Below are 22,838 nucleotides of genomic sequence, written 5' to 3'. Positions count from 1 at the left end.
CGGTGAGTACACACCCAGTGTCCTGGGTTCCTAACAGACGGTCTGGCTCTGACCCTGTTCCTGAGAGCCACTCACTCCAGGTCGAAGAAGTCTCACCCTTGCCCTCATTAGAATGCAACATGGTGGGGTCCCTGCTGAGTGACCTGAGACAGATCACTGAATGTGGGAACTGTGGGGAGGATAGATGGTCAGCACATGTGAAGCCCTTAACCTGGCATCTGCTCTGCGGGAGTGAGGGTCACCAAATCACCGTTAAGAGGAGAGGAAAAGACACTGGTAAGAAAAATTTACTTATGCGTTCTGTAAGAATACTTAAAAATACTTTCATACAAATTCCTTCCTGGAGATCACCACCATCTGGCTATTTGTCTTACTCTCAGGTCTACCTTCCTGGTACCCGCCACAATTCTCAGGTTCTGACATGTTACTGACTTCCAATCAAGACGGCAGCATAGGCAGACATGGCTTACCTCTTCGCTCAGCCAAATCAAAATTACAACTCAAATATAGAACAACCATCACTCAGGAACATCAGAAGTCGAACTGAATGAAAGTCTGACAACTACAGAATTAAAGAAACCACATCCATCCAGACTGGTAGGAGGGGAACAGATGCAAAACAGGCTGGTCCCACGCCCATGTGGATAAAAATTCAGGAGGGATATCTCAGGAGCAAGGAGTCCCAGCCCCACACCGGCCCCCAGTCCAGGGTTCCAGTGCCAGGAAGATAAGTCTGTACAACTTCCAGCTGCAAAAACCAGTGGGGATTGAGTCAGTGGAAGGAAGTGCTGGAGCCTCGATCAATTCCCCTTAAAGAGCCCACACACGGACTCATCTACTCAGACTCAGTCCCTCTGAGCTTCAGCATGAGAGAAGCAGCTTGAAAGGCACCAGTGGTAGACAGGGAGAAATTGAAGTGTCTGGCATCAAGATAAGCAGAGGTCATTGTCCCTTTTCTGAGCCCTCCCTACACAGAGCCAATAGGCTGGTGCCATATCTGAGACTCCATCAACCTGGCCAACACTGTTTGACCCACCTTGGAGATCCCCAGAGACTGTGCCCCACCCAATTTACAGGCCCACCCAAGGGGCTTTTCCATAAGACTGGCTGGTCTTGGCTCCTGCATCCTATCAAACAAGCAACAGCTGGCTTCAGTGAGCCCTAGCAGCAGCCAGATTAGATTCACAGCTTGGCTTCGCCTAGGAATCTCTAAACCCAACACAAGTAGCAGGCATCTCAGATTGCTTTACAGCTCAGGCAGGGTGCACTGGGCAAAAGAAAGGGCTGACCTTGGCCTGCACCACAAGGGAAACCCCAGGGTCAGTGCACCCAGTGGACAGCTACAGACCACACTGGAGCACCGCCACCCTGCCCCTGCACAGCTCATCCTCCACAGACAGTGGAGGGTGGTGGTCAGTGGTCACAGCCAGTCCATGCAGCTGAGTGGCCTGGGTAAAGGCTTCCCATTGATCTGCCCACAGCAGCCAAGGCTCAACTACAAGAGGAAGGTATACTCAGTTCATATGAAGGGCACACCTCGAGTACACAGGTTGGATGATAGGGGAGGCTGTGCCACTGGACCCTACAGGACACCCACTACATTAGGCCACACTACCAAGACTCGGAGTCATAGCAGCTCTACCTAATACACAGACACAAACACAGGGAGGCTGCCAGAATGAGGGAATAAAGAAACATGGCCCAAATGAAAGAACAGGTCAAAACTCCAGAAAAAGAGCTAAAGGAAATGGAGATAAGCAATCTATCAGATGCAGAGGTCAAAACACTGGTTATAAGGATGCTCAAGGAACTTAATGAGGACCTCAACACCATAAAAAAGATCCAGTCAGAAATGAAAGATCCACTAACTGAAACAAAGAACATGTATTGAACTTAGTGACACGTTATTTGAAATCTACCTGCTGTCCTGATGTGAGGGAAAGATGGGAAAGCCCCGCCCCTTGGCTGGCAGCTGGGCATTACTGTAAGAGAGTCGGGAACCCTGGATCACAGCTGCAAGGGGCAGCCAGCAGGACTTCCTGTGTGCAGTGCCAGGATGGGCAGGAAAGGAGATCGCAAAGTATGACCACCATCTGCTGTGCCCCACGGCTACCCTTACGGCAGTGTCTCCAGACTTCGGGTGCACAGAACTCACCTGGGACGTGTGAAGTAAGAGAGCAAGCCCCTCCTGAGGGGTTCTGATGGGGTCTGAGAGGGCTTAGATTCTGTATTTTAAATAGAAACATCAGTCGGGCACTGAAATAATTCCTTCAAGAAACACCACTTTATTGAGTTTTAAGTATTAGACATACAATATTGAGAAAAGAATGGAAGATACCCACTTACTTGGTGGTGACCATTAACCTCCAGCAGGGAATTTCTACCTAAGAGAAAAGCAAAGGCTTCTCTGCCAATGATGTGGAGGCTCACAGCATCAGGAGAGACTGGATTCAGTGAGGTTCAACAAGCTAGGGAGTGCAAGGGGCACAGGGAAGGCCCCGTGCTCCAGTGGTGCATGTTACTGACGCCTCTGCACTGATGCCCCTGAACGCGTGTGGAAGTGAACCTTGCAGACCGACACCGGGACAACAGAAACAAGGTGTCTCTTCTGCAGTCATGGGCAGAAAAGTATTTAAGCAAATGAATTACAAATATCATGAAATTTCTTAGCATTCAAGATTCATCAAGTGAGGCTACAGAAGACAAGATGAACAGAAGCCTACACTCACACTAAAGCCGTTCTGTGTTCTGAGGTGGTAAGTGGGAGCTGCCAGTCCTTCCTGCCACGTGCAAGCTCTGCTCTGCACAGCCGCATGTGGCCCAGGACCCAGTGATGCTTCTCAGGGGCCTCCGTCTACCAACACACAAGGGGAATTTCGGCTCCACATGCCAAGGGGGCATGAGGGATACAGGGCACGTGGCCAGCAAGGCAGGTCTGCTCACCCATGGGGTCAGGGGTCTGGCCCAAAGGGGCACAGCAGAGGGAAGGGAGACTGGGGCACCGAGGGGAGAATAGCAGGAAGGGGGTAAATGGAGAGGCTGGTTAGTCTGCAGTGTGGGCATGTCCTGTGCCAGATGTCCCCAAGATGAACTAGTACTGCCTCAGTGTGGTGAGTACGTTGGGGATGACAGCTGGGAGGTGTCCTGGGAGGTGTCTTAACTGTCTTCCTACAAACGGTTGAAATAAGAACCCCAACTGCAGCATTCAATGCCACCGCTGACCCCTGCTGGTCATTCCCTAGGCCCAGGCTCAGGGCCCACCACAGGGACATCTTCCTAGGGAGACAGCCCAGGAAGGGAATAGGGGTGGGGCGCTTACAGGGGGCAGGTGCCACAGGATGGCGTGCCTTGGTCAGCCACCAGGGCAGGTCAAAGTCTGTGAGGAGCCAGAGTGTAGTTGAGTGGGGAGAAAGGGGCTCCAGGAGAACCTGGAAGAGACCCCTTGGGGCCTGAAGCTGTAGTAACATAACTCGAAAACCATGATGTGCATGATCTCCCCGACTGAGGCCCACTCACCATGCGCACGCGCTTCAGTCGCTCCTCCAGCTTCTCCTCTGCCTCCCGAGTCCGCTGCACAGCCTCCAGGCGGTGGATGAGCTCCGCAGCGAACTTCTGGGGCTCCACTCGAATTTCCTTTGGCATTCGGTAGGTACGCTGCAAGGAGACACTGCTGATTAGCCAGACATGCAGAACATTGAAATACTGTTCTCTGTACCAAGGTGGCATTGAAGCACCTTTTGGGTGGAGAAAATAATGTGAAATCTGAATTTTATTTTAAAACATTTACTTTTCCTCCCTTCACCTGGGAATCACCTTCCTCACTGCCCCCTTTTCTCGTCAAAGTAAATACCTCTGTCACCCAGCTCTGATCTGGGAGTGAGAATGGAACACCGATTCCCATGGCCACTGAGTCAGAGACACTGAGCAGGGCAGAATTTGGTCTCCTGGGGTCAGGTCACCAAGGCAGCAGCTGGCAGGACCCTGTGAGTGTGCCCTACAGAGGGCCCCCCAGACTGACCCAAAAAAGGGCTTCTAATAATGCTTGGCCAGTGCGAGACCCGGTGAAGCCTGGGGCCTGGACAGGTAGAGCTGCACAGACCACAGAGGAGGGAGCGGTGGGAGATAGAGCCCACAGAACACTGCAGGACCAACCGGCTCCCTGCGGTGCCCGCCCCACACACAAGAGGACAGTAGCCCCTGGCACACAGTGTATTTGGACCAGGCTGTTGCAGGGTTGGAAGACATAAAATTCAGGGCACAGGAAAAAATCAGGGGAGAAGTATGACTTTTCTCTGAAGGACTTTCCTTTTTAAAGAATATAATTCTGCAATGTATTTTATAGTGACATACTGTGTAACTCTTTTTTTTGCGGGGGGGGGGGTTATTTTGAAGTAATCTCAAATTTAAAAGTTGCAAGAATAGCATAAGAACTCCCATCCAGATGCCCCAACTGCTGATATTTCTCTTACACTGTCATTCTCTCTCTCATTCACACAGACACAATGCACATGTGTACACAAAGACACACACACTTCTCTGAGCCAGTCAAGAATAAACTGCACACACGGTGCCTATTTACTCCTAAACACTTTAGAATGTGTTTAACAATGACCCAGGGCAATAGCTAAGTTGGTTAGAGCATCATCCAGATATGCCAAGGTTGCAGATTCCATTCCGTGTCAGGACACATACAAGAAACAACCGATGACTGCTTAAATAAGTGGAACAAGTCAATGTTTATTTCTCTCTCTCTCCAATCACTTTTATTTTTTTAAGATTTAATTAATTTATTTTTAAAGAAGGGAAGGGAGGGAGAAAGGGGGGGAGAGAAACATCAACGTGAGGTTGCCTCTTAAGTGCCCCCTACTGAGGACCTGGCCCACAACTCAGGCATGTGCCCTGACTGGAAATCAAACTGGTGACTTGACTGGTTTGCAGGCCAGCACTCAATCCACTATGCAACACTGGCCAGGGCTAGAATCAATTAAACACATTTTTTAATATATTAAAAAATATGCTGTGGCTGGTGTGGCTCAGTGGATTGAGCACCGGCCCGCAGACCAAAAAGTTGTCAGTTCAATTCCCAGTCAGGGCACATACGGGAGTTGCAGGCCAGGTCCCCAGTTGGGGATGTTTAAGAGGCAACAGATTGATGTTTCTCTCCCTCTTTCTCCCTCTCTTCCCCTCTCTCTAAAATGTAAATAAAATCTTTAAAATATACATGTGTGTATATGTATGTGTGTATATATATATTATAAAAATAATAACCCAAGGCATTCTTATACCTACAACAGGACAATTATTTTAAAAAGAGAACCGATATAATATTGTTACCTAATTAGATCTTATTCCAATTTCACCATCTGTTCCAGTGTCCTTTATAGCAAAACATGTTTTAAAAATCTAAGCCACCAAGGTATAGGTGAGGGCTGAGGAGGGGGAGGGTCTGGAGGGGCTTCAGATGAGTCAGGAAGACAAGCGGAAGAAAGGCGGTCTGGGGACTGGGTGGAACACAGGACTCCTCTCTAACTTCTGTGGGCGGGCAGTGCCTATTGAGAGCCCTGACCTCCAGCTGTGGAACAAGGCCAGGAGAAAAGACTCAGGGTGAGGGTGGGAGCCTGAGTAGAGGCAGTGCCCCCTGGTGGTGGGCTCCGAGCATGGTCTCAACTCTGCCTGCTTGTTTCTCATCTGCAAAACAGGAGTAAAGACAATACCTAGAACTACCACAGAAACCTGTAAGATTAGATTTAAAAATTACATGAAGGACTCAGAGATGAACATCCCTGTGTGGGATGGGTGCTGACCATGATGGATTCAGAGCTGGCCATAGAAACCTTTGAGGGACCTGGAGAGAGAAAGGGGCTGAGAGCAAGGCAGGACACAGGCTGATGCTTCGGAGGTGGGAAGAGTGGGTGTGGAAGGCCTGGCAGTGCCCAACACCAGGCAGGGATCTGTGCTGGAGATGAGGAGACCAGATGAAGAAGGGGCAGTCGGGTGTCTAGTGCTTCGAGGGGAGCTGGGTGGGGAAAAGGTAGCCATGGCTGGTGAGCCCCAGGGGACTGGGCAGTGAGGAGACCCTGGAAGGAGTGGGGCATTTGAACAGACAACAGAAGCCAGTTCTGTGCACCATGGCAACTTGGGCTGTGTCCTGGTGACATCCTGGCAGGAGGCACTGGGGCAATGGGCCCTTCTCACTCTCCTCACAGGGGCAGTATCCATTGTCCTGACACTGATGACGGCACCTGATTCCTGACTCAGGAGGGCCTGGCAAGTCCTACCCAAAAGTAGCTCTTTCCCATTGTGAGTAAATATTTTGTGAGGGTGAAGATGCACTGCGGTCACCATCTCGGCTCAGGCCCAGACCCCTCTAGATGACACAAGTGAAGCTGGGTGCTCCCCAAGTCAACTGTGGCAGATACACGCATGTGCACAAACACTCGTGCACATGCACCCCACCCACAATGTCTTCCACTTTTCCCTAAGCAGACACTGTCAGTGCCTAGGTCAGGCCAAGTCCGTGCCAAGGGCTCTCTGGGTGGTGAGAAAGTGCTTGACTGTCCTTGTTTCAGAAGTAAGAACAAACCAACATCCTTCCTTCTCAACCATAAACAATCACTTTTCTTATTTGGAAATTAAAGTATCTGCAGAGACTCTAATCCAGGAATCCTGATGAAGGGTGGATATGTTTTGTGATCCCAAGAAATGACCACTGTCCCTGCATAGAAACCACAAATGAGCAGCCTGGCTGCCCCCAGATGCTGCAGGCACCAGTGGGCTGGAGCCTCTCCTGAAAGCTTTTCCTATCTTCCCCTAAAAGTCTTTCCTGTTCAAAGTCATTGTGTCAAAATAAGAAGAGCTAATCAGTCCATTCATCAACAAAGGAACTCTCTGCAGGCAGAGACAGCTGTGGCCAGCCTTGCCTGGCGCTGGGCTCTGTGAACCATGACAAGCTGGAGAGCTGCTATCACCTTTTTATTTTTATCCGAGAGGTGGAGCTGAGGTAGCTCTGAAGTCAGGGTGCCCATGTGGTAACTCCCGCCATTCGGCTGCAGAAAGGCTGATGCCTCCTTTCATCCTGAACAAGGAAGCACTCACAATAACTCAGGATGGGGCCACTGGGGGCGCTGCCAGGCTTTCTGACACGACGCAGTCACGTGGCTGTGCAAGGGCCAGGCCTGGGCATTGAGTTTGTGAGGGAGACTTACAGCTGCTCTCCCACCTCAAGGAAAATCACCTCCTTGACCTAGTGAGAAAAACTGCACAGTGGACACTGCAGGAGAGCACTCACTTCTCTTCTGAACTGACTCTGCAGGCTGGACCCTACAAGTTGCCCCCTCCAGCCTGCGAGACCTGACCACCAGCTTTCCCTGGATGTGAGCTGAACTCATAGGAAGTCAGACAGGTGCCCTTCCCACTGGTCACGGCCACAGCAGCCTAATTAGTTGGAATGGAGAAAACAGATGGGCACGGGTATGAGAAGGTAGTGCGTCCCAAACTGAGACAGGAAGGGAGCAGGCTGTGCAGTGGAACTTACAGGAATGTGAGGTAGAGGCACCCGCCCGTTGACCTGGACACTCTCTTGCATCTCCCGGCGGTGCTGCTTGCGGATCCTGTAGGGTGGGATTCCATCCCTGCCAGAAGAAAGAGACAGCCTGGCGTGAGCACACAAAGAACAGCTCCACAAAGCATAGCTGTGCCGGCTTTACCGCGGGCAGGGCCCGCGTGACCTGTTTATCTAAGGCCTGGTAACTAAGAAAGGTTTTCACGTTTTAAAGGCGAGGGAAGAGTATATGACAGAGACTGCATGTGGCCACGAAGGCTAAAATATTTGCTAGTGGTTCTTCACAGAAAACATGTGCTGACCCCTGCTTTACCGCCCAAGCAGGACCCAGTGTGCCTGCCTGTGAGGGGTGCTCTGCATGGATGGGAAACATCTGAGGACACCAAAAGGGGCAGCCAAGATAACCTAGATCATGGTAAGAGAGATTCCAAAGTCCTGTCACTCTACTTTCTTCCAAGGTAAAACCGGCCATGCAGTGTGATCTCTCTGAGGGTGCTCAGGTTAGCTTTCTTGGCATAGGTTTTAGTGATGAACGCTTTGAAGATTATGATAAAAATATAAATCAAATTACATATTCTTTAAGATAACTAAGTGCACTTACTCAAGAGAGATGCCAGATTTAACACATAATTCACTACATGTATGCAATCCCTAAAAATCCTGCAGTCCTATCCCTGCCTTGTAAAAGCTACTCTGGGGAGCCTAAGGCTACCTGGAGCCAGGTGCGAGAAGACACACTAAAACTCAGCGCAGGATGACTGCAGTGGCTTCTCTGGGTTCCCACTTCCTCCCCATCCAAGGAGTCCCAGGCGCGCCTCCCTGCTCTCCAGGGTGCAGTGAATGTGTATGCAGGATCCTGACCTCCTTGGCCCCTTCCCAAGTACTGCCCATTAGGGAGGCCATGCTGGATGGCCTAGCAAAGCTGCCACCTTGCCCCTCGTTGCCCAGAACACCACACTGGTGTGTCCTATCCTGGGCAGTCACAAATCTGCCAGCTCAACAGCTTCGTGGGCAGGCAGGACTACAACATTCTCCTTGGAGCCCTGGTCTGGGTGGAAAAGGCCAGCTGTGAAGTGGGCCAGAGACAGGCTGTGATGGCTCCTCCCTATCATCGCCTCAGTGTCCCTGGTAATCAGGACACCAAATGGGTACTGCAGTGCAGCTGGCTCAGCAATCCAGTGGGGGTAGGGGTGCTCAAGGGAACAGATGTCAAGGAACAAGTGAGTCAAATACATGTAACATATCTTTACAAGCCCCTAGGGTCCAGGTGTCCTAAGCCACCAACCTGATTGTTTCTCATGTACTACTTTAATAGGGCACTTAAAAATCCCACACACCTCCATGGATTAGGTACTGTCCTCAGATACCTACGTGCAAAGTCCACTAACTTCTACAGTGGCCCGTCGTTTCTGTCATGTGATGAGATGCTGAGTGCAGCTGCCCCCATAGTAACTTGGATAAAACACACAATCTCATTTTTTGCCTCTAATAATTACTCAAATATGTCACAATTTTACATTCCAAATTCTTGACTATTCCTACATTTCTGATACTCAGTATAAACCTGGACAAACAGAGTATCAGAGGGAAAATACTTGAGAAATTTTAGATCTCCCCTTTAGCAAACAATTTCTTGGAGAGGATTAAGACTGAAAACTGCATGGGTACATTAACTCTGATTTTAGGAACAGAATGTCAGGAAAAAAGGAAGTCAGATGCTACAAATTTGATACATCTGGTGCTTTGGGCGCCTGTGGGGTCTGCAGGGCTGCAGCTGGATATAACCATTTCACATGATACTTTATGCTCCTGGCAAATACTGCTTCACACTCACTCCAGTGGTAATTTCAAATAAGAAGCTGCTAAAAACATGTCAACATTTTCTCTTAAAGATTCAAGATAAAGGGGAATGAAATGGTCCATGAGAAGTACTAGATACAGAAGCTCAACCCGAAGGGACAGCTTCATCTAGTGATGTCACCACACAGTCATCGAAAAGGGAAAAAAGAGCCCAAGACTTGCAACAATGGGGGCTAGCTAAATTTGGTTCAGAAATTAGTTTACAGTAATCTATCCAGCACACTAAAATTCAGTGTTAGAAGAATCCTTAAAGACACAGGCAAATCATGGGCAAAGGACCTGGATAGACACTTCTCCAAAGAGGACATACAGATGGCCAACAGACATATGAAAAGATGCTCAACATCACTAATCATCAGAGAGATGCAAATTAAACCACTAGGAGATACCACTTCACACCTGTCAGATACAGCTACCATCAGTATATCACCAGTAACAAGTGCTGGTGAGCATGTGGGGAAAAAGGAACCCTTGTGCAGCCACTATGAAAAATACTATGGAAGGTCCTTAAAAAATTAAAAATGGAACTGCTTTATGACGTAGCAATTCCACTTCTGGGTACATAGCTGAAGAAACCCAAAGCACTAATTCAAAAGAATATACGTACCCCTATCTTCAAAGTAGTGTTATTTACAATAGCCAAGATAGGGAGTTACCCAAATACCCATAAACAGACGAGTGGACAAAAAGTTGTGGTACATATATACAATGGAACATTATTCAGCCATAAAAAATAATGAAATCTTACCATTAGCGACATCATGGATGGGCCTAGAGGGTATCATGCTAACTGAAATAAGTCAGTCAGAGAAAGACAAATACCATATGATTTTACTTGTATGCAGAATCTAAAGAACTAAATAAACAAAACAGAAACAGACAATAGATACAGAGAACAGACTGATGGTTGCCAGAGGGGAGTAGGGATGGGGGATTGGGAGGAAAGGTGAAGGGATTAAGACCTTGGTAGTTACAAAGCAGTCACAGGACTATAAATTCTGACATAGGAAATACAGTCAATAATACTGTAATAACTATGTATGGCGTCAAGTGGATACTGGAAGTATCAGAGGAACACTTTGGAAAGTATATGACTGTCTAACCACTATCCTGTATATCTGAAAATAATAAATAATATTGAATGTACACTGTAATTTAAAAATAAAATTTAAAATTAAACACTCATTTACTTTTAATTATATTTTATTGATTACACTATTATAGTAGTCCTGATTTTTCCTCCATTGACCCCCTCCATCTAGTGTCCCCCACTCCCTCAGGCAATCCCTTGCAATTATTCATGTCCATGGGTCATGCATGTAAGTCCTTTGGCTGCTCCATTTCCTATACTGTACTTTACATCCCCATGGATGTTCTATAAGTACCTATTTGTACTTCTTAATCCCCTCACCTCTTCTCCCATTCTCCCACACCCCTCCCACCTGGCAACCATCAAAAGGCTCTCTCTATCCATGATTCTGTCTCTATTCTTCTTTGCTTAGCCTGTGTTTTAGATTCAATTGTTGATAGATTTGTATGTTTGCCATTTTATTGTTCATAGTTTTGATCTTCTTTTTCCCTTTAACATAAGTCCCTTTAACATTTCGTATAATAATGGTTTGGTGATGATGAACGCCTTAGTTTTTTCTTATCTGAGAAGCTCTTTACCTGCCCTCCCATTCTAAATGATAGCTTTTGCTGGGTAGAGTAGACTTGGCTCTAGGTCCCTGCTTTTCATAACTTTGAATATTTCTTGCCAATCCCTTCTAGCCTGCAAAGTTCTTTTGAGAAATCAGCTAACAGTCCTATGGGAACTCCTCTGTAGGTAACTAACTTCTTTTCTCTTGCTGCTTTTAAGATTCTCTCTTTAACTTTTTTTTAAAATTATTTTTTAACATTTTAATTTTAGAGAGGGAAGGTGAGGAGAGAAAGAGGGAGAGAAACATCAATGTGTGGTTGCCTTTTGAGTGCCCCCTACTGGGGACTTGGCCCACAACCCAGGCATGTGTCCTGACTGGGAGTCAAACTGGCAACCCTTTCTTTGGCTTACAGGCCGACATTCAGTCCACAGAGCCACACCAGCCAGGGCAGATTCTCTCTTTATCTTCAACCTTTGGCATTTTAATTATGATATATTGGAGTGGGCCACTTTGCATCCATCTTGTTTGGGACTCTCTGTGCTTCCTGGACTTGCATGTCTATTTCCTTCACCAAATTAGGGGAGTTTTCTTTATTATTTCTCAAGTAGATTTCCAATTTCTTGCTCTTTTTCTTCCCCTTCTGGCACCCTATGATCCAAATGCTGGGATGCTTGAAGTTATCCCAGAGGCTGCATATACTATCCTCATTTTTTTGGATTCTTTTTTCTTCTTGCTCTGATTGGTTGTTTTTTGCTTTCTTAGGTTTCAAATCATTGATTTGATTCTTGGCTTTATCCACTCTACTCTTGTTTCCTGTAAATTGTTCTTTATTCCAATTAGGGGATCCTTCATTTCTGACTGAATTTCTTTTATGGTGTTGAGGTCCTTACTAAGTTCCTCGAGCATCCTTATAACCAGTGTTTTGACCTCTGCATCTGATAGATTGCTTATCTCCATTTCCTTTAGCTCTTTTTCTGGAGTTTTGACCTGTTCTTTCATTTGGGCCATGTTTCTTTATTCCCTCATTCTGGCAGCCTCCCTGTGTTTGTGTCTATGTATTAGGTAGAGCTGCTATGACTCCGAGTCTTGGTAGTGTGGCCTAATGTAGTGGGTGTCCTGTAGGGTCCAGTGGCACAGCCTCCCCTATCATCCAACCTGTGTACTCGAGGTGTGCCCTTCATGTGGACTGAGTACATCCTCCTCTTGTAGTTGAGCCTTGGCTGCTGTGGGCAGATCAATGGGAAGCCTTTACCCAGGCCACTCAGCTGCATGGACTGGCTGTGACCACTGACCACCACCCTCCACTGTCTGTGGAGGATGAGCTGTGCAGGGGCAGGGTGGCGGTGCTCCAGTGTGGTCTGTAGCTGTCCACTGGGTGCACTGACCCTGGGGTTTCCCTTGTGGTGCAGGCCAAGGTCAGCCCTTTCTTTTGCCCAGTGCACCCTGCCTGAGCTGTAAAGCAATCTGAGATGCCTGCTACTTGTGTTGGGTTTAGAGATTCCTAGGCGAAGCCAAGCTGTGAATCTAATCTGGCTGCTGCTAGGGCTCACTGAAGCCAGCTGTTGCTTGTTTGATAGGATGCAGGAGCCAAGACCAGCCAGTCTTATGGAAAAGCCCCTTGGGTGGGCCTGTAAATTGGGTGGGGCACAGTCTCTGGGGATCTCCAAGGTGGGTCAAACAGTGTTGGCCAGGTTGATGGAGTCTCAGATATGGCACCAGCCTATTGGCTCTGTGTAGGGAGGGCTCAGAAAAGGGACAATGACCTCTGCTTATCTTGATGCCAGACACTTCAATTTCTCCCTGTCTACCACTGGTGCCTTTCAAGCTGCTTCTCTCATGCTGAAGCTCAGAGGGAGTGCATCTGAATAAGTTCATGTGGGGGTTCCTTAAGAAGACCTGCTTGGAGCCCTGACTGGTATAGCTCAGTGGATTGAGCATGGGCTGTGAACCAAAGGATCACCAGTTCAATTCCCAGTCAGGGCACATGCCTGGGTTGTGAGCCAGGTCCCCAGTATGGGGAGCTTGAGAGGCAACCACACACTGATATTTCTCTTCCTCTCTTTCTCCTTGTTCCCATCTGTCTAAAAATGAATTAAATAAAATCTTTTTTTTTTAAAAAAGGAGGAACTGATTGGGACTCCAGAAGTTTCTTTCACTGACTCAATCCCCATTGGTTTTTGCAGCCAGAAGTTGTGGGGACTTATCTGCCTGGCACTGGAACCCTGGGTTGGGGGCCTAGTGTAGGTCTAGGACCCCTTGCTCCTGAGATATCCCTCCTGAACTTTTATCCACATGGGTGTGGGACCAACCTGTTTTGCATCTGTGCCCCTCTTACCGTAAAGTCTGGATGGATGTGGTTTCTTTAATTCCAAAGTTGTCAGACTTCCATTGAACTTGATTTCTGTCAGTTCTGAGTGATGGTTGTTATGTATAATGGTTGAAATTTTGATGTGCTTCTTGAGGAGGCAACCCGTGTCTACCTATACTGCCACCATGACTGGAAGTCCAATTGTCCAAAAAGGAATTTAACACATATTGACTGAATTTCAACTACTACTATGATTGGTTTTGAGATTTGTAAGTGTCTGGATCAACAAAATATTCAAGAATGTTTACAAATGAGACTTTTAAAAAGGCAAATGAAAGGTGTAAACTACAGACAGTAGTACACAATTTAAAAGCATGTTCACCTACAAGAATATGGGTTTCATAGCACTTTTTTCCTTCTTATTTAAATCAATGACTCCTCAGTTTTCAAACTGGATGGGGAAGAAGTGTCCCTGGGACCAGCTGATAGCTGCTGCCCCAGCCTAGCTGGGAGCCCTGGACATACCCCTATGTAGTCTCAGTCTTGTGGGAAAAGGACACTGAAGACGGTGGTCGTTGGGCTCACATATGCTCACTGTCACAGCCAAAGGCTTCCTGGCCCTGATGCTGGAGGATGCCCTGGAGTCAGCTCCCACCCCCACGTCCTGACCCTGAGTAGATACTTCCCATCATGCTGGTCAGATAGTAAACAGCAAAAGGATCAAAAGCTGGGCAAGTCTGGCATCTCGGGCAGCAAAAGTGAAGACCCCCATTGACCTCAGAGGGTGGGATGAGCAATGCCATGATCTAGTAATACAGTGCTTGATACCATCAAGCTTCTAATGTGCATTTGCATCCCAACAAGCCCCCTGCCAAAGTGAAGGAGGTGGTGTCACAAAACGAGTACTTTTCCACAAAGGGAGGGCTTCCCTGGAGAGGACATGGAAGATCTGCTGTCACCCCTGAGGGACACAGAGGCTCAATGTGTTTCTATGTGGCCACTGAGACCTCTCAGACATGCGAAGACCCAGCTGCAGTCTCTGAAACATCCCGGCACTGGACCAGCACAGAACCAGCTGCACCAACTTCTTCTCTTGCTCCCATCTCCCTGTTTCCCCCACAGTGAGATGACAGGGGCTAAAAACTATAATAATTTCTAAATTTAGAAAAACTGATAAATGCAGAACAAGTGTCAGCAAGAAATGTACCTTTTAGGTACAATGCAGCCTTTTAGGGATGGTACCAGGGTCACATCTGCCTGGGCAGGCAAATGCCCTCCTTGGCTGCTTAACCAGCACCGATCTTTATTTTATTTATCCATCCATCCTCACCTGAGGACATGCTTATTGATCTTAGAGAGAGGGGAAAGAAGGGGAGAGAGGGGGAGAGAAACATCTACGTGAGGGAGAAACATCAATCGGCTACCTCTTATACACACCCCAACTGGGGACTGAACCTGCAACCTAGGCATGTGCCCCACCCGGGAATTGAGCCCCCAACCTTTTAGCTAATGGTACATTCCAACCAACTGAGCCACACCAGTCAGGGCATGTGTGCTGATCTTTAAACTGAACCCCAAGACTATAAAAACCAAAGAGAAAATAAGATCCAAAGTGCCCTAGACCAGGCAACCCTGGATTTATTTCAGTGTCACCCTATGGTTTCCCCTCTTCCAAAGGTTCTGTAGCATCAGCCTCAGAGAGAAGCAACTAACGCAAAACTCAATTCTAGTTTACATTAGGATTTTTAGTGACACTTTCTGCAATGCAGCTGGTCGGTCTATATATCAGTTACACTAACACCAAGTTTCGGGGAGAGCCACAAGTCACTTTCCATGAAGACAAAGCCCCAGATGGGACTGGCACAGGCTGCTGTGCTCTGCTGCACTCACCCAGGCAGGGGGGACTTACACACTGCTGTCAGTGAGGGACAGGCTGTCTGCATCACTGGAGAGGCTCTGCTGCTCACTGTCATTGGTGCTGGTGGCTGGAGCAAGGGCATAGCCAGAGTTGACGTAGTAGGGGTTGACAGGCTCCCGCCAGGATCCGTATCTGCAAACAAGGAGCGCACATCAGCAGCAGCCCAACATCTTCTCGCATTCACGCACTTTTTCAGAATCACATGGATATCCTTATACATAAACTACAAGTTGAAACAATTCAAGAAAAAGAACAGAAAGGGCTGGTATCTTCATCCTACCTCCCACCTCCCCAGAGGGATCAGTTAAGCCCAAACTACCTTCCAGGTCTTTCTTTTGCATCAAGGCAGACATGTGAGTGAATGCACATATCATCATTGGGGTTTGCATTTTTATGAGTGTACCTAGGAATGGGACATGGCTGTTCTGTTCTTCCTTCTTTTTAAAAAAATACTTTATTTATTTTTAGAGAGAGGGGAAGGGAAGAAGAATAAGGAGAGAAACATCAATGTGTGGCTGCTTCTCGTGTGCCCCTCACTGGGGGCCTGACCTGGCTTGCAACCCAGGCATGTGGCCTGACTGGGAATCTAACTGGTGACCCTTTGGTTCACAGGCTCTCGCTCAATCCACTGAGCCACACCAGCCAGAGCTGCTCTTCCTTCTTCTAAAGAGCAGACTTATTTGCTGCAAAGCACACCAATCTCCTGGGTGTTGCAGTGGCAGCATCAACCTTGGTGCCCACTACTTTGTGTGGTCCTCATGAGAGCCTGATGACAGTAGGCCACAACCCCTTCAAGGGGGTCACAGAGCCAGCCAGGACTCCTGTGTACAGGTCTGAGAACTGCCACAGGATGGAACATAGGGGACAGCAGGGGAAGGTGCCTGTGGGTTTAACACAGGCTTCGTGCTGCCCTCCACTCACTTCCTACCAGGAGCCATTGCTTCCTGGGTGGGATTCACCTCCACTTGTCATATGATCAGCCAGAAAATGACACTTCATTTTACTTTTCATTTCCCTGATTAATGGTTAGGCTGGCAGTTTTGTCATTTAAATTCCTTCTTTTAAGTTACCTATTCATGCCTTTTGTCCATTTTCCATTGTGCTGTTTATGAACTTCTTAGTGATTTACAGTAGTCTTTAAATATTCTTACTATTAATCTCTGGCCACATATGCAAAAAAATGTTTTCCCTAAATGTCCCCCTTTTTAAAAAACTTTCCTCATGTTGATTGTGATCATACAAAAGTGTTTTCTTTCTATGAAATCAGATTTGCAACCTCTTCCTTCATAGAACTTTTCCTATCTTACATAGGTAGGCCTTCCTCATTCCAAGATTAAAAATATATTCTTCTATTTATCTTCAAATCTTTTGAGGAGTTTTTTAAAATTTAGATATTTACCTGAAATGTGTATGTATGTAAAGTCTACCTCACTTTCTTGTACCAAAATGGAGAGCCAGTTATTGGCATTAAGTGCTGAATCTTTCTCTGCATCATATCTGAACTTCGGTGACATATGCATCTATTTCGGTCTATGCTATTCCACTGATCTGTCTATATGTCAGCTTTTCCTGATCGTGCTGAAGTGGGAAAGGACTAAGGTTCTCCAAAGGCCCTGATGTCTGTGGAGGACGCTGGGGTTTTCGTGCTGAATGCTCAGTGATGTGCGCACTGAACCCCAGTCACAGTCCCCACAGCCCCGGCCTCGCATCTGATTGGAGTTGGCTGCTGACTGTACTTGAGCACTTGCTGTGCTGGTGAATGGCAGCCCGCACTGACTGCCAGGACCTGGAACAAGTCACCTTGTCCTTTGGACTTCAGTATCCTCAGTGAGGAAAGAGGAGAGACCAGATTGTTTCTATGCTCACAGAAACAATCTGTCAGGTGGATAAACACTGCCTAATGAACAGAACCTTCTGGAAGTCCCATTTCATGTCATGCACATACCCAGAAAAAGGTGCTCTAACCAGACTGCAGGACAAGGCATTTTGTATCTTGGACACCTGTCACACAGGCTATGTGGGGCTGGACTGGGCCAGACAGTGGGGCTGGAAGGCAGGCCCCCAAAGGAGGGACCATCTTCCCTGTGGGCCTTGGCAAGAGCAGTACCTGAGGCCACAAACACCAAAACAGTGCCAACCATGGTCAGTAATCCTCCTATTTCAGCCTTTGAGGTCACAGCAGTGTACAGTAACTCAGTCATTTAACTTACCCACCAGCTCAGGAAACAGATGCTCATCATTCTGGCACCACAGAGGGGAAACTACCCCCAGGGGGCCAGTCACTGTCCAACAGCACACAAAGTATTTCTGACCCACCCAGTGCACCCTGAGGACGTCCTTGGAGGCCACTAACACGTTCTGGCCCAAAGAGGGCAGAGGCAGGGTTACAAAGGCTCTCAGGAACATGTCACGGCCAAAGACTAACGGGAAGGACGAGGACATCTTCAGAGATAAGGACAGGCTATCCCTGGGTCTTCTCCGTTTACACCTCTTTGTCTAGACTGTACCTGACACAGAGCAGACAAAGTGACAGGAATATGCCATGTCACCTTCTTTGCTTTAAGTATCGAAACTATTATTTTTAAAATGACAGTTATTCTTCTGGCACATAAAAAATTAAAACCACTAATATTGTCACCTACCAGCCACCGTACTGAAATTCAAATTATAGGTTATGTGCTAAACTTTTTCAATTTCCTTTTTACATTTAAGAGATATTAAATTTTGGTAACTTTTTATGAACACCCATTTGGTTAAACAAACAAAAAAAAGAATTCAAATTAAAGAGAAAAAGGTGTCCCAGCACTTACTTCATGGAAGCACAAGCCCACAGATCACACTGAAGAGCCCTGCACACCCACACGCCCGCCTTCACCTTCTCCCATGGGCAGGAACCTAACCGGGCAGGACTGAGCCTCGGACCTTGATGTGTCCAAGTCTGTCTGCCTTCCTCCTCTGACAGCTCCCAGCCATGTCTTGCACACATACAGAAAATTCATCTTTAAGTTGATAATCAGGACAAACACGGATTCTTAATTTTTCTGTCGCCTCCAGTGCAGAGCAAATCTCACTATATAAATGAATTCGAAGTTAAGAGAACAAAAGGAAGAGAGAAGAGAAAGGAGGAAGCACTACCATCACCTGTTTGCCTTTTAAGCATGAAGCTGGCTCTTGGGACAGGCTAGTGCTCACCTCTTGCCATGGAAAGTAGGGCTGCTTGGCCTGCACTGCAGGCTGATGTGACAAAGAAAATTCTGGCCAGTGATGTGTGAGAGGAAATGTCATGTGGGGGACTCAGGGACCAGAGGCAGGAGGGTGTGCGTGTGCTTGTGCATGCATATGCACATGTGTGCTAGTGAGCAGACACAACTCCTGCATTGATGGGGCACAGCAAATATGGGCAACACCCCAAGTGGTGCACCCAGGGAAACATCTAACTTCTCTGGAGCTCTCGAAGTTCTCAGAATAAAACCTGACGGGACCCACACAAACATGTCCCCTGGCCCTCGTCCTGCCCGTGTTGACTGTTCTCTGGCTGCTGTTCACAGGACTTTTGTCTTCCATCTTTTCACATTTAACCTTTCTATATTCTCTTACTTTTATGTCTTTGTTAAGATCCAGTTTGAGAGTTTTTTTCTTTTAATTACATCACTCAGTCCTGCTACATTAAGTGTGATTACTGAGAATGGGGCCACCATCTTGCTTTGTCATATCTGTTCTATTTTCTTTTATTCTTTCTTGCCCTTTGAGTATTTTTCATGTTCTATCTCCTCTCTCTAATAAACTAACCCTTTTACTACTCAGAGAATGATTCCCGTAAAGATTACAATAGGGAGCCTTGTTGTATCAAAGTCCAATTAAGTGCATTTACCTCTTCCCAAGCAGCACAGGTCAGAATTCCCTCCATTCACCTCTCCCCACCCCTGATGTGCTCCCTGGCATCCTGTATTTTAACTGTATATACTTCTTAAACCCCACAAGACATTATCAGTATTATTTTACCAATTGAGAGTCACCTAGAGTTATCCACACATTTGTCCTTTCCTCTTTGTGTCCAGGAGTTTCTACGCAAGAGCATTTTCCTTCTGCCTGAAGAACATCCTTAGGTACCTCCTTTAGTAAGGGGCTGATGGTGAGAACTTTCTTAGTGTTTGCCAGTCTGAAACTGTACTTCCCCTTCATTTTTGAAGGACATTTTCATTAGGCTGGAATTCTAGGTTGGTGGTTATTTTCAATTTCTATGGAAACTTGTGCACTGCTGGTGGGAATATAAAATGGTGCAGTCACTATAGAACACAGTATAGCAGTTCCTAAAAATTAAAAAATTGTAGTATGAACCAGTAATTTCACTTTTTGGTATGCGTCCAAAAGAATTGAAAGCGGGGTCTAAGAGAGCTGTACACCCAGGTACTCTGAAAATGTCACTTGTCAGCTTCTATACCTTTCACTTCTTAGAAGGTGATGAGGTGCCAGTCCCACCTGCCTGCCCCTCTGTGGACACGGGAGGCAGACTTTGAGACTGGCTGATAGCGCCTCCTCCTTTCCTCAGCGCTAAGGTGAGGTATCACTCCCTTACCTGTAACTCACAGTGTCTTTGCTCTCACCACAGGCCAAGGGCAGGAGGCAGTTCAACCCATACAATACCAGTCACTAATCCACAGGCCCAATTCATATTTCCTCCACTGTCCCAGTATTGCCTTTAGAACTATTTTTATTTCCCAAGATCCAGGCCCTCAGTGTACACAGACTATCAGGTGTCTTCTGTCTTCTTTCACCAGGGAGGTCCTCGATCTTCACCCTTCCTGAGCGCGAAGTTCTCATGAGTCCAGGCCAGTTGCTCTGTTGGGCTTCTTGTTGTTTCCTCGCTGTGAGATCGACGCCGGGAATTTTTGGCAGACACGTGAAAGACATGATGCTGTATCACATGTAGAAGAACATCGTGTTGGTTGGTCCCACACTGGCAGCAAACCAAGCGACTGCCAAGTTTTTCCACTCTTAATTTACTACTTTCCCTTTGTAATCAATACACAATTCATGAGGAGAGACTTTGAGATTATGCACATACTCTATTTAAACACCCAGTGATTTTTCTAATGCCATCGTTTGAGCTGTATTTATTGGCGTTCTACTGTAAGAAAGACTTTACCTTCACCACATTTATTTATATCAGTGTGGACCTCCGATTTTTATTTATCCAGTAGATTATAATCCATTCCTTCCACTTTTGCTCACACCCAATCACAGCCCCATCAATCTGTGAACATTTCCTTGCTCTCTGGCATGGGGTCCCAGCTCAACCAGTACTCCTTCCCTGGACCTGACAGGTTTTCACCAAGCTGGTATCTGTTAACTGCATCATCTACATCCCCACAGTTTTCTTCCTCTCATTTTTTACCCCTCTGTCTTGTATCCTTGAGGGCCTAACTACTTTCCACTATCTCATTATGCTGGATGGAGGGCCAGACACTGTGTGAAATCTTTCTGAAGTGCTAGCCTAGGATGACACTTTCTTCTCCACAGCGCGTGTGTATGACCCAATGTCATATAACCTGCAAGATTCCAGGCTGGGATGCAGGCCCTTGGAAGTCTGCTGTATTTTGGGTTTCTGCCTCCTCCAACAATGGGATGGGATCCTACCAGGTGATTCAGGGCAAACCTCTTGCTGAGAATAACCAGAAACGCTGGAACTATATATTTCTAACCCAACTGAAGACCTTGCGTCGCTAACCAAGCAGGAAGGAATGACAGTCCTGGTCAGGGAAAAGGTTCAGAACTAAAAGGAGGCGAGCGGGAAACTTTGGCCGCTCTTGGGCTCCAGGGGGCCAATCGAGGGCTGCCTGGGAGGAAAGTGCCCCACTCTCAGGCTGGGATTTCACCAGGTGGCCTGGTTTTCAGCTTGTCTCTGACTGAGCCACACCCCACCTCAGCGCCTCACCTGGCCACCCATCCTCTAAGCATACCCCACGTGCTTTCCAGCCCTCTGTGCCCCCATCATGATCTGTCTGTTCCTCAGGAGTCCTCATCATGCATCTCCACCCATCTTGGTCCAAGACCCTGGTCAGGTCAAAGGTGGAAATCTGGATGCAGAAAACTGCTGGATCTGGTGAAACCCTTCAGCTTTCTGGCATACAGCAAGCATTAGCAAGGACGGGTTCCCTGCTGTCAGCGAGATGTAAAAAATCCCCTCCAAGCAACACAGGCAGAATGGGGTCTGCCACAGAACGCAGGTGGGTGAGTCTGGGAGCCCAAGGCCTGCCCCTTCATAAGTGTTGGTGTCATTCTCTCAGACCCGCTCCTGTCCTAGCCTAGAGCCCACACCTTAAGGGACTGGCCTTGGCCATGTTCCCACCACAGCACCCTCTTCCACACCCCCGTGTCTAGGGAAGGGCTGTGACACCAGAAGGGCAGGGGACAGTCACTGGGCAGACAGAAACCTAGGACACCAGCACTGGCTCCCAGAAAGGGAAACCAAGGAGTACAGCTTGAACTCTGTGTATATTGTCCTGTACCACAGAAGGGAGGGCAGGTGGCCGTCATCGCCCTGGGGACAAGGGTGAAACAGGCATAAACTATGCGAGAGGACTGAACACTGGCACAGAGCAAAGAACCTGAGTGTGCAACAGTCCACAGAGGCCGGATTTAACATACCCAGGATGCGCTGCCCAGCTGAGAAGCCTCCATGCCAAGTGTCAGAGCATGGCTCTTGATCATGTTACGACCAGCACAAGTGCACGGCCACCTTAGCGCAGACTCTGATGACATCAAGTGTGCCTTCCTGTTTGAGCCTCCCGGGGAGGAGGGTGGAAAGGGGCTCAGGAAACAAGCACTTGCTGGAGGGAGATTCAGCCACAAGGCACCACTTAGCAGGTGGCCATCTGGTACAGTCTGCAGGGACCACGTGACCACAAGCAGATTCCAGACTGACTTGTCAACAATATCCATTGAGGGGAAGGGGCATCCCAGTGAGCTCAGACCCTGCACAATTGTCATCAATCTGAACCCACAAAGCCAGCAGCCAGCAGATGTGTAGGCAAGAACAACACTATGTGTTACCAACTATCTCCTACCAAAATCACCTTCCAAAGACGCCATTCTGCATCACAGCCTGGTCCTCACTGAGACCTGACTGGCAGCCCTCGTGCACAGAAGCCTACACCTGTCACCGCCCCATGGAAGCAAAGAGCTGGGTTCTGTCCAAGCCTTTAGGGAAATGAACACCGCTGTACCCTCCAATCTTGAAAGCCTAGATTCCCTAGATGAAGGCATATAAACTGCTTTGCAGAAGTGTCGATGTGTGTCTACAGTCATGAAACCATCACCAAGACCAAGATAATGAATGTACTTATCACTCCACAAAATTTCCCTGCTCACCTTTGTAACTCCTCTGTCCAGTCCCCCTCCACCCACCACTGCCACTAGAAGTCTGAGTGTTTTAGAATCCTGTATAAATGGCACCACACACAGAGTACATGCTCCCTTTTGTTGGGGTTCTTTAACTTCGCACATGGAATCTGAGATCCACGAAGGTCACTGTTCGTATCAATAGTCATC

General features: G+C 47.6%; 1 protein-coding gene across 4 annotated transcripts in view; it reads right to left on the bottom strand.

Moving 5' to 3' along the window:
• AXIN1 (axin 1) overlaps positions 1-22,838 on the bottom strand; it is a 97,029-nt gene that overhangs the window by 14,569 nt on the left and 59,622 nt on the right. For all 4 annotated transcript variants that reach the window (XM_028511639.2, XM_028511649.2, XM_036021159.1 and 1 more), the window contains exons 3-5: positions 15,279-15,419; positions 7,535-7,631; positions 3,517-3,654 (exon numbers count right to left, since the gene is read on the bottom strand). In XM_028511639.2, coding sequence (XP_028367440.1) covers positions 3,517-3,654; positions 7,535-7,631; positions 15,279-15,419 — 376 coding nt within the window. The remainder of the gene's footprint in view (positions 1-3,516; positions 3,655-7,534; positions 7,632-15,278; positions 15,420-22,838) is intronic.

Source organism: Phyllostomus discolor, chromosome 3, assembly GCF_004126475.2.
Source record: "Phyllostomus discolor isolate MPI-MPIP mPhyDis1 chromosome 3, mPhyDis1.pri.v3, whole genome shotgun sequence".
NCBI lineage: Eukaryota > Metazoa > Chordata > Mammalia > Chiroptera > Phyllostomidae > Phyllostomus > Phyllostomus discolor.
The sequence above is the reverse complement of the archived record's forward strand: the minus strand, read 5'-3'. Positions and strand labels throughout refer to the sequence as shown.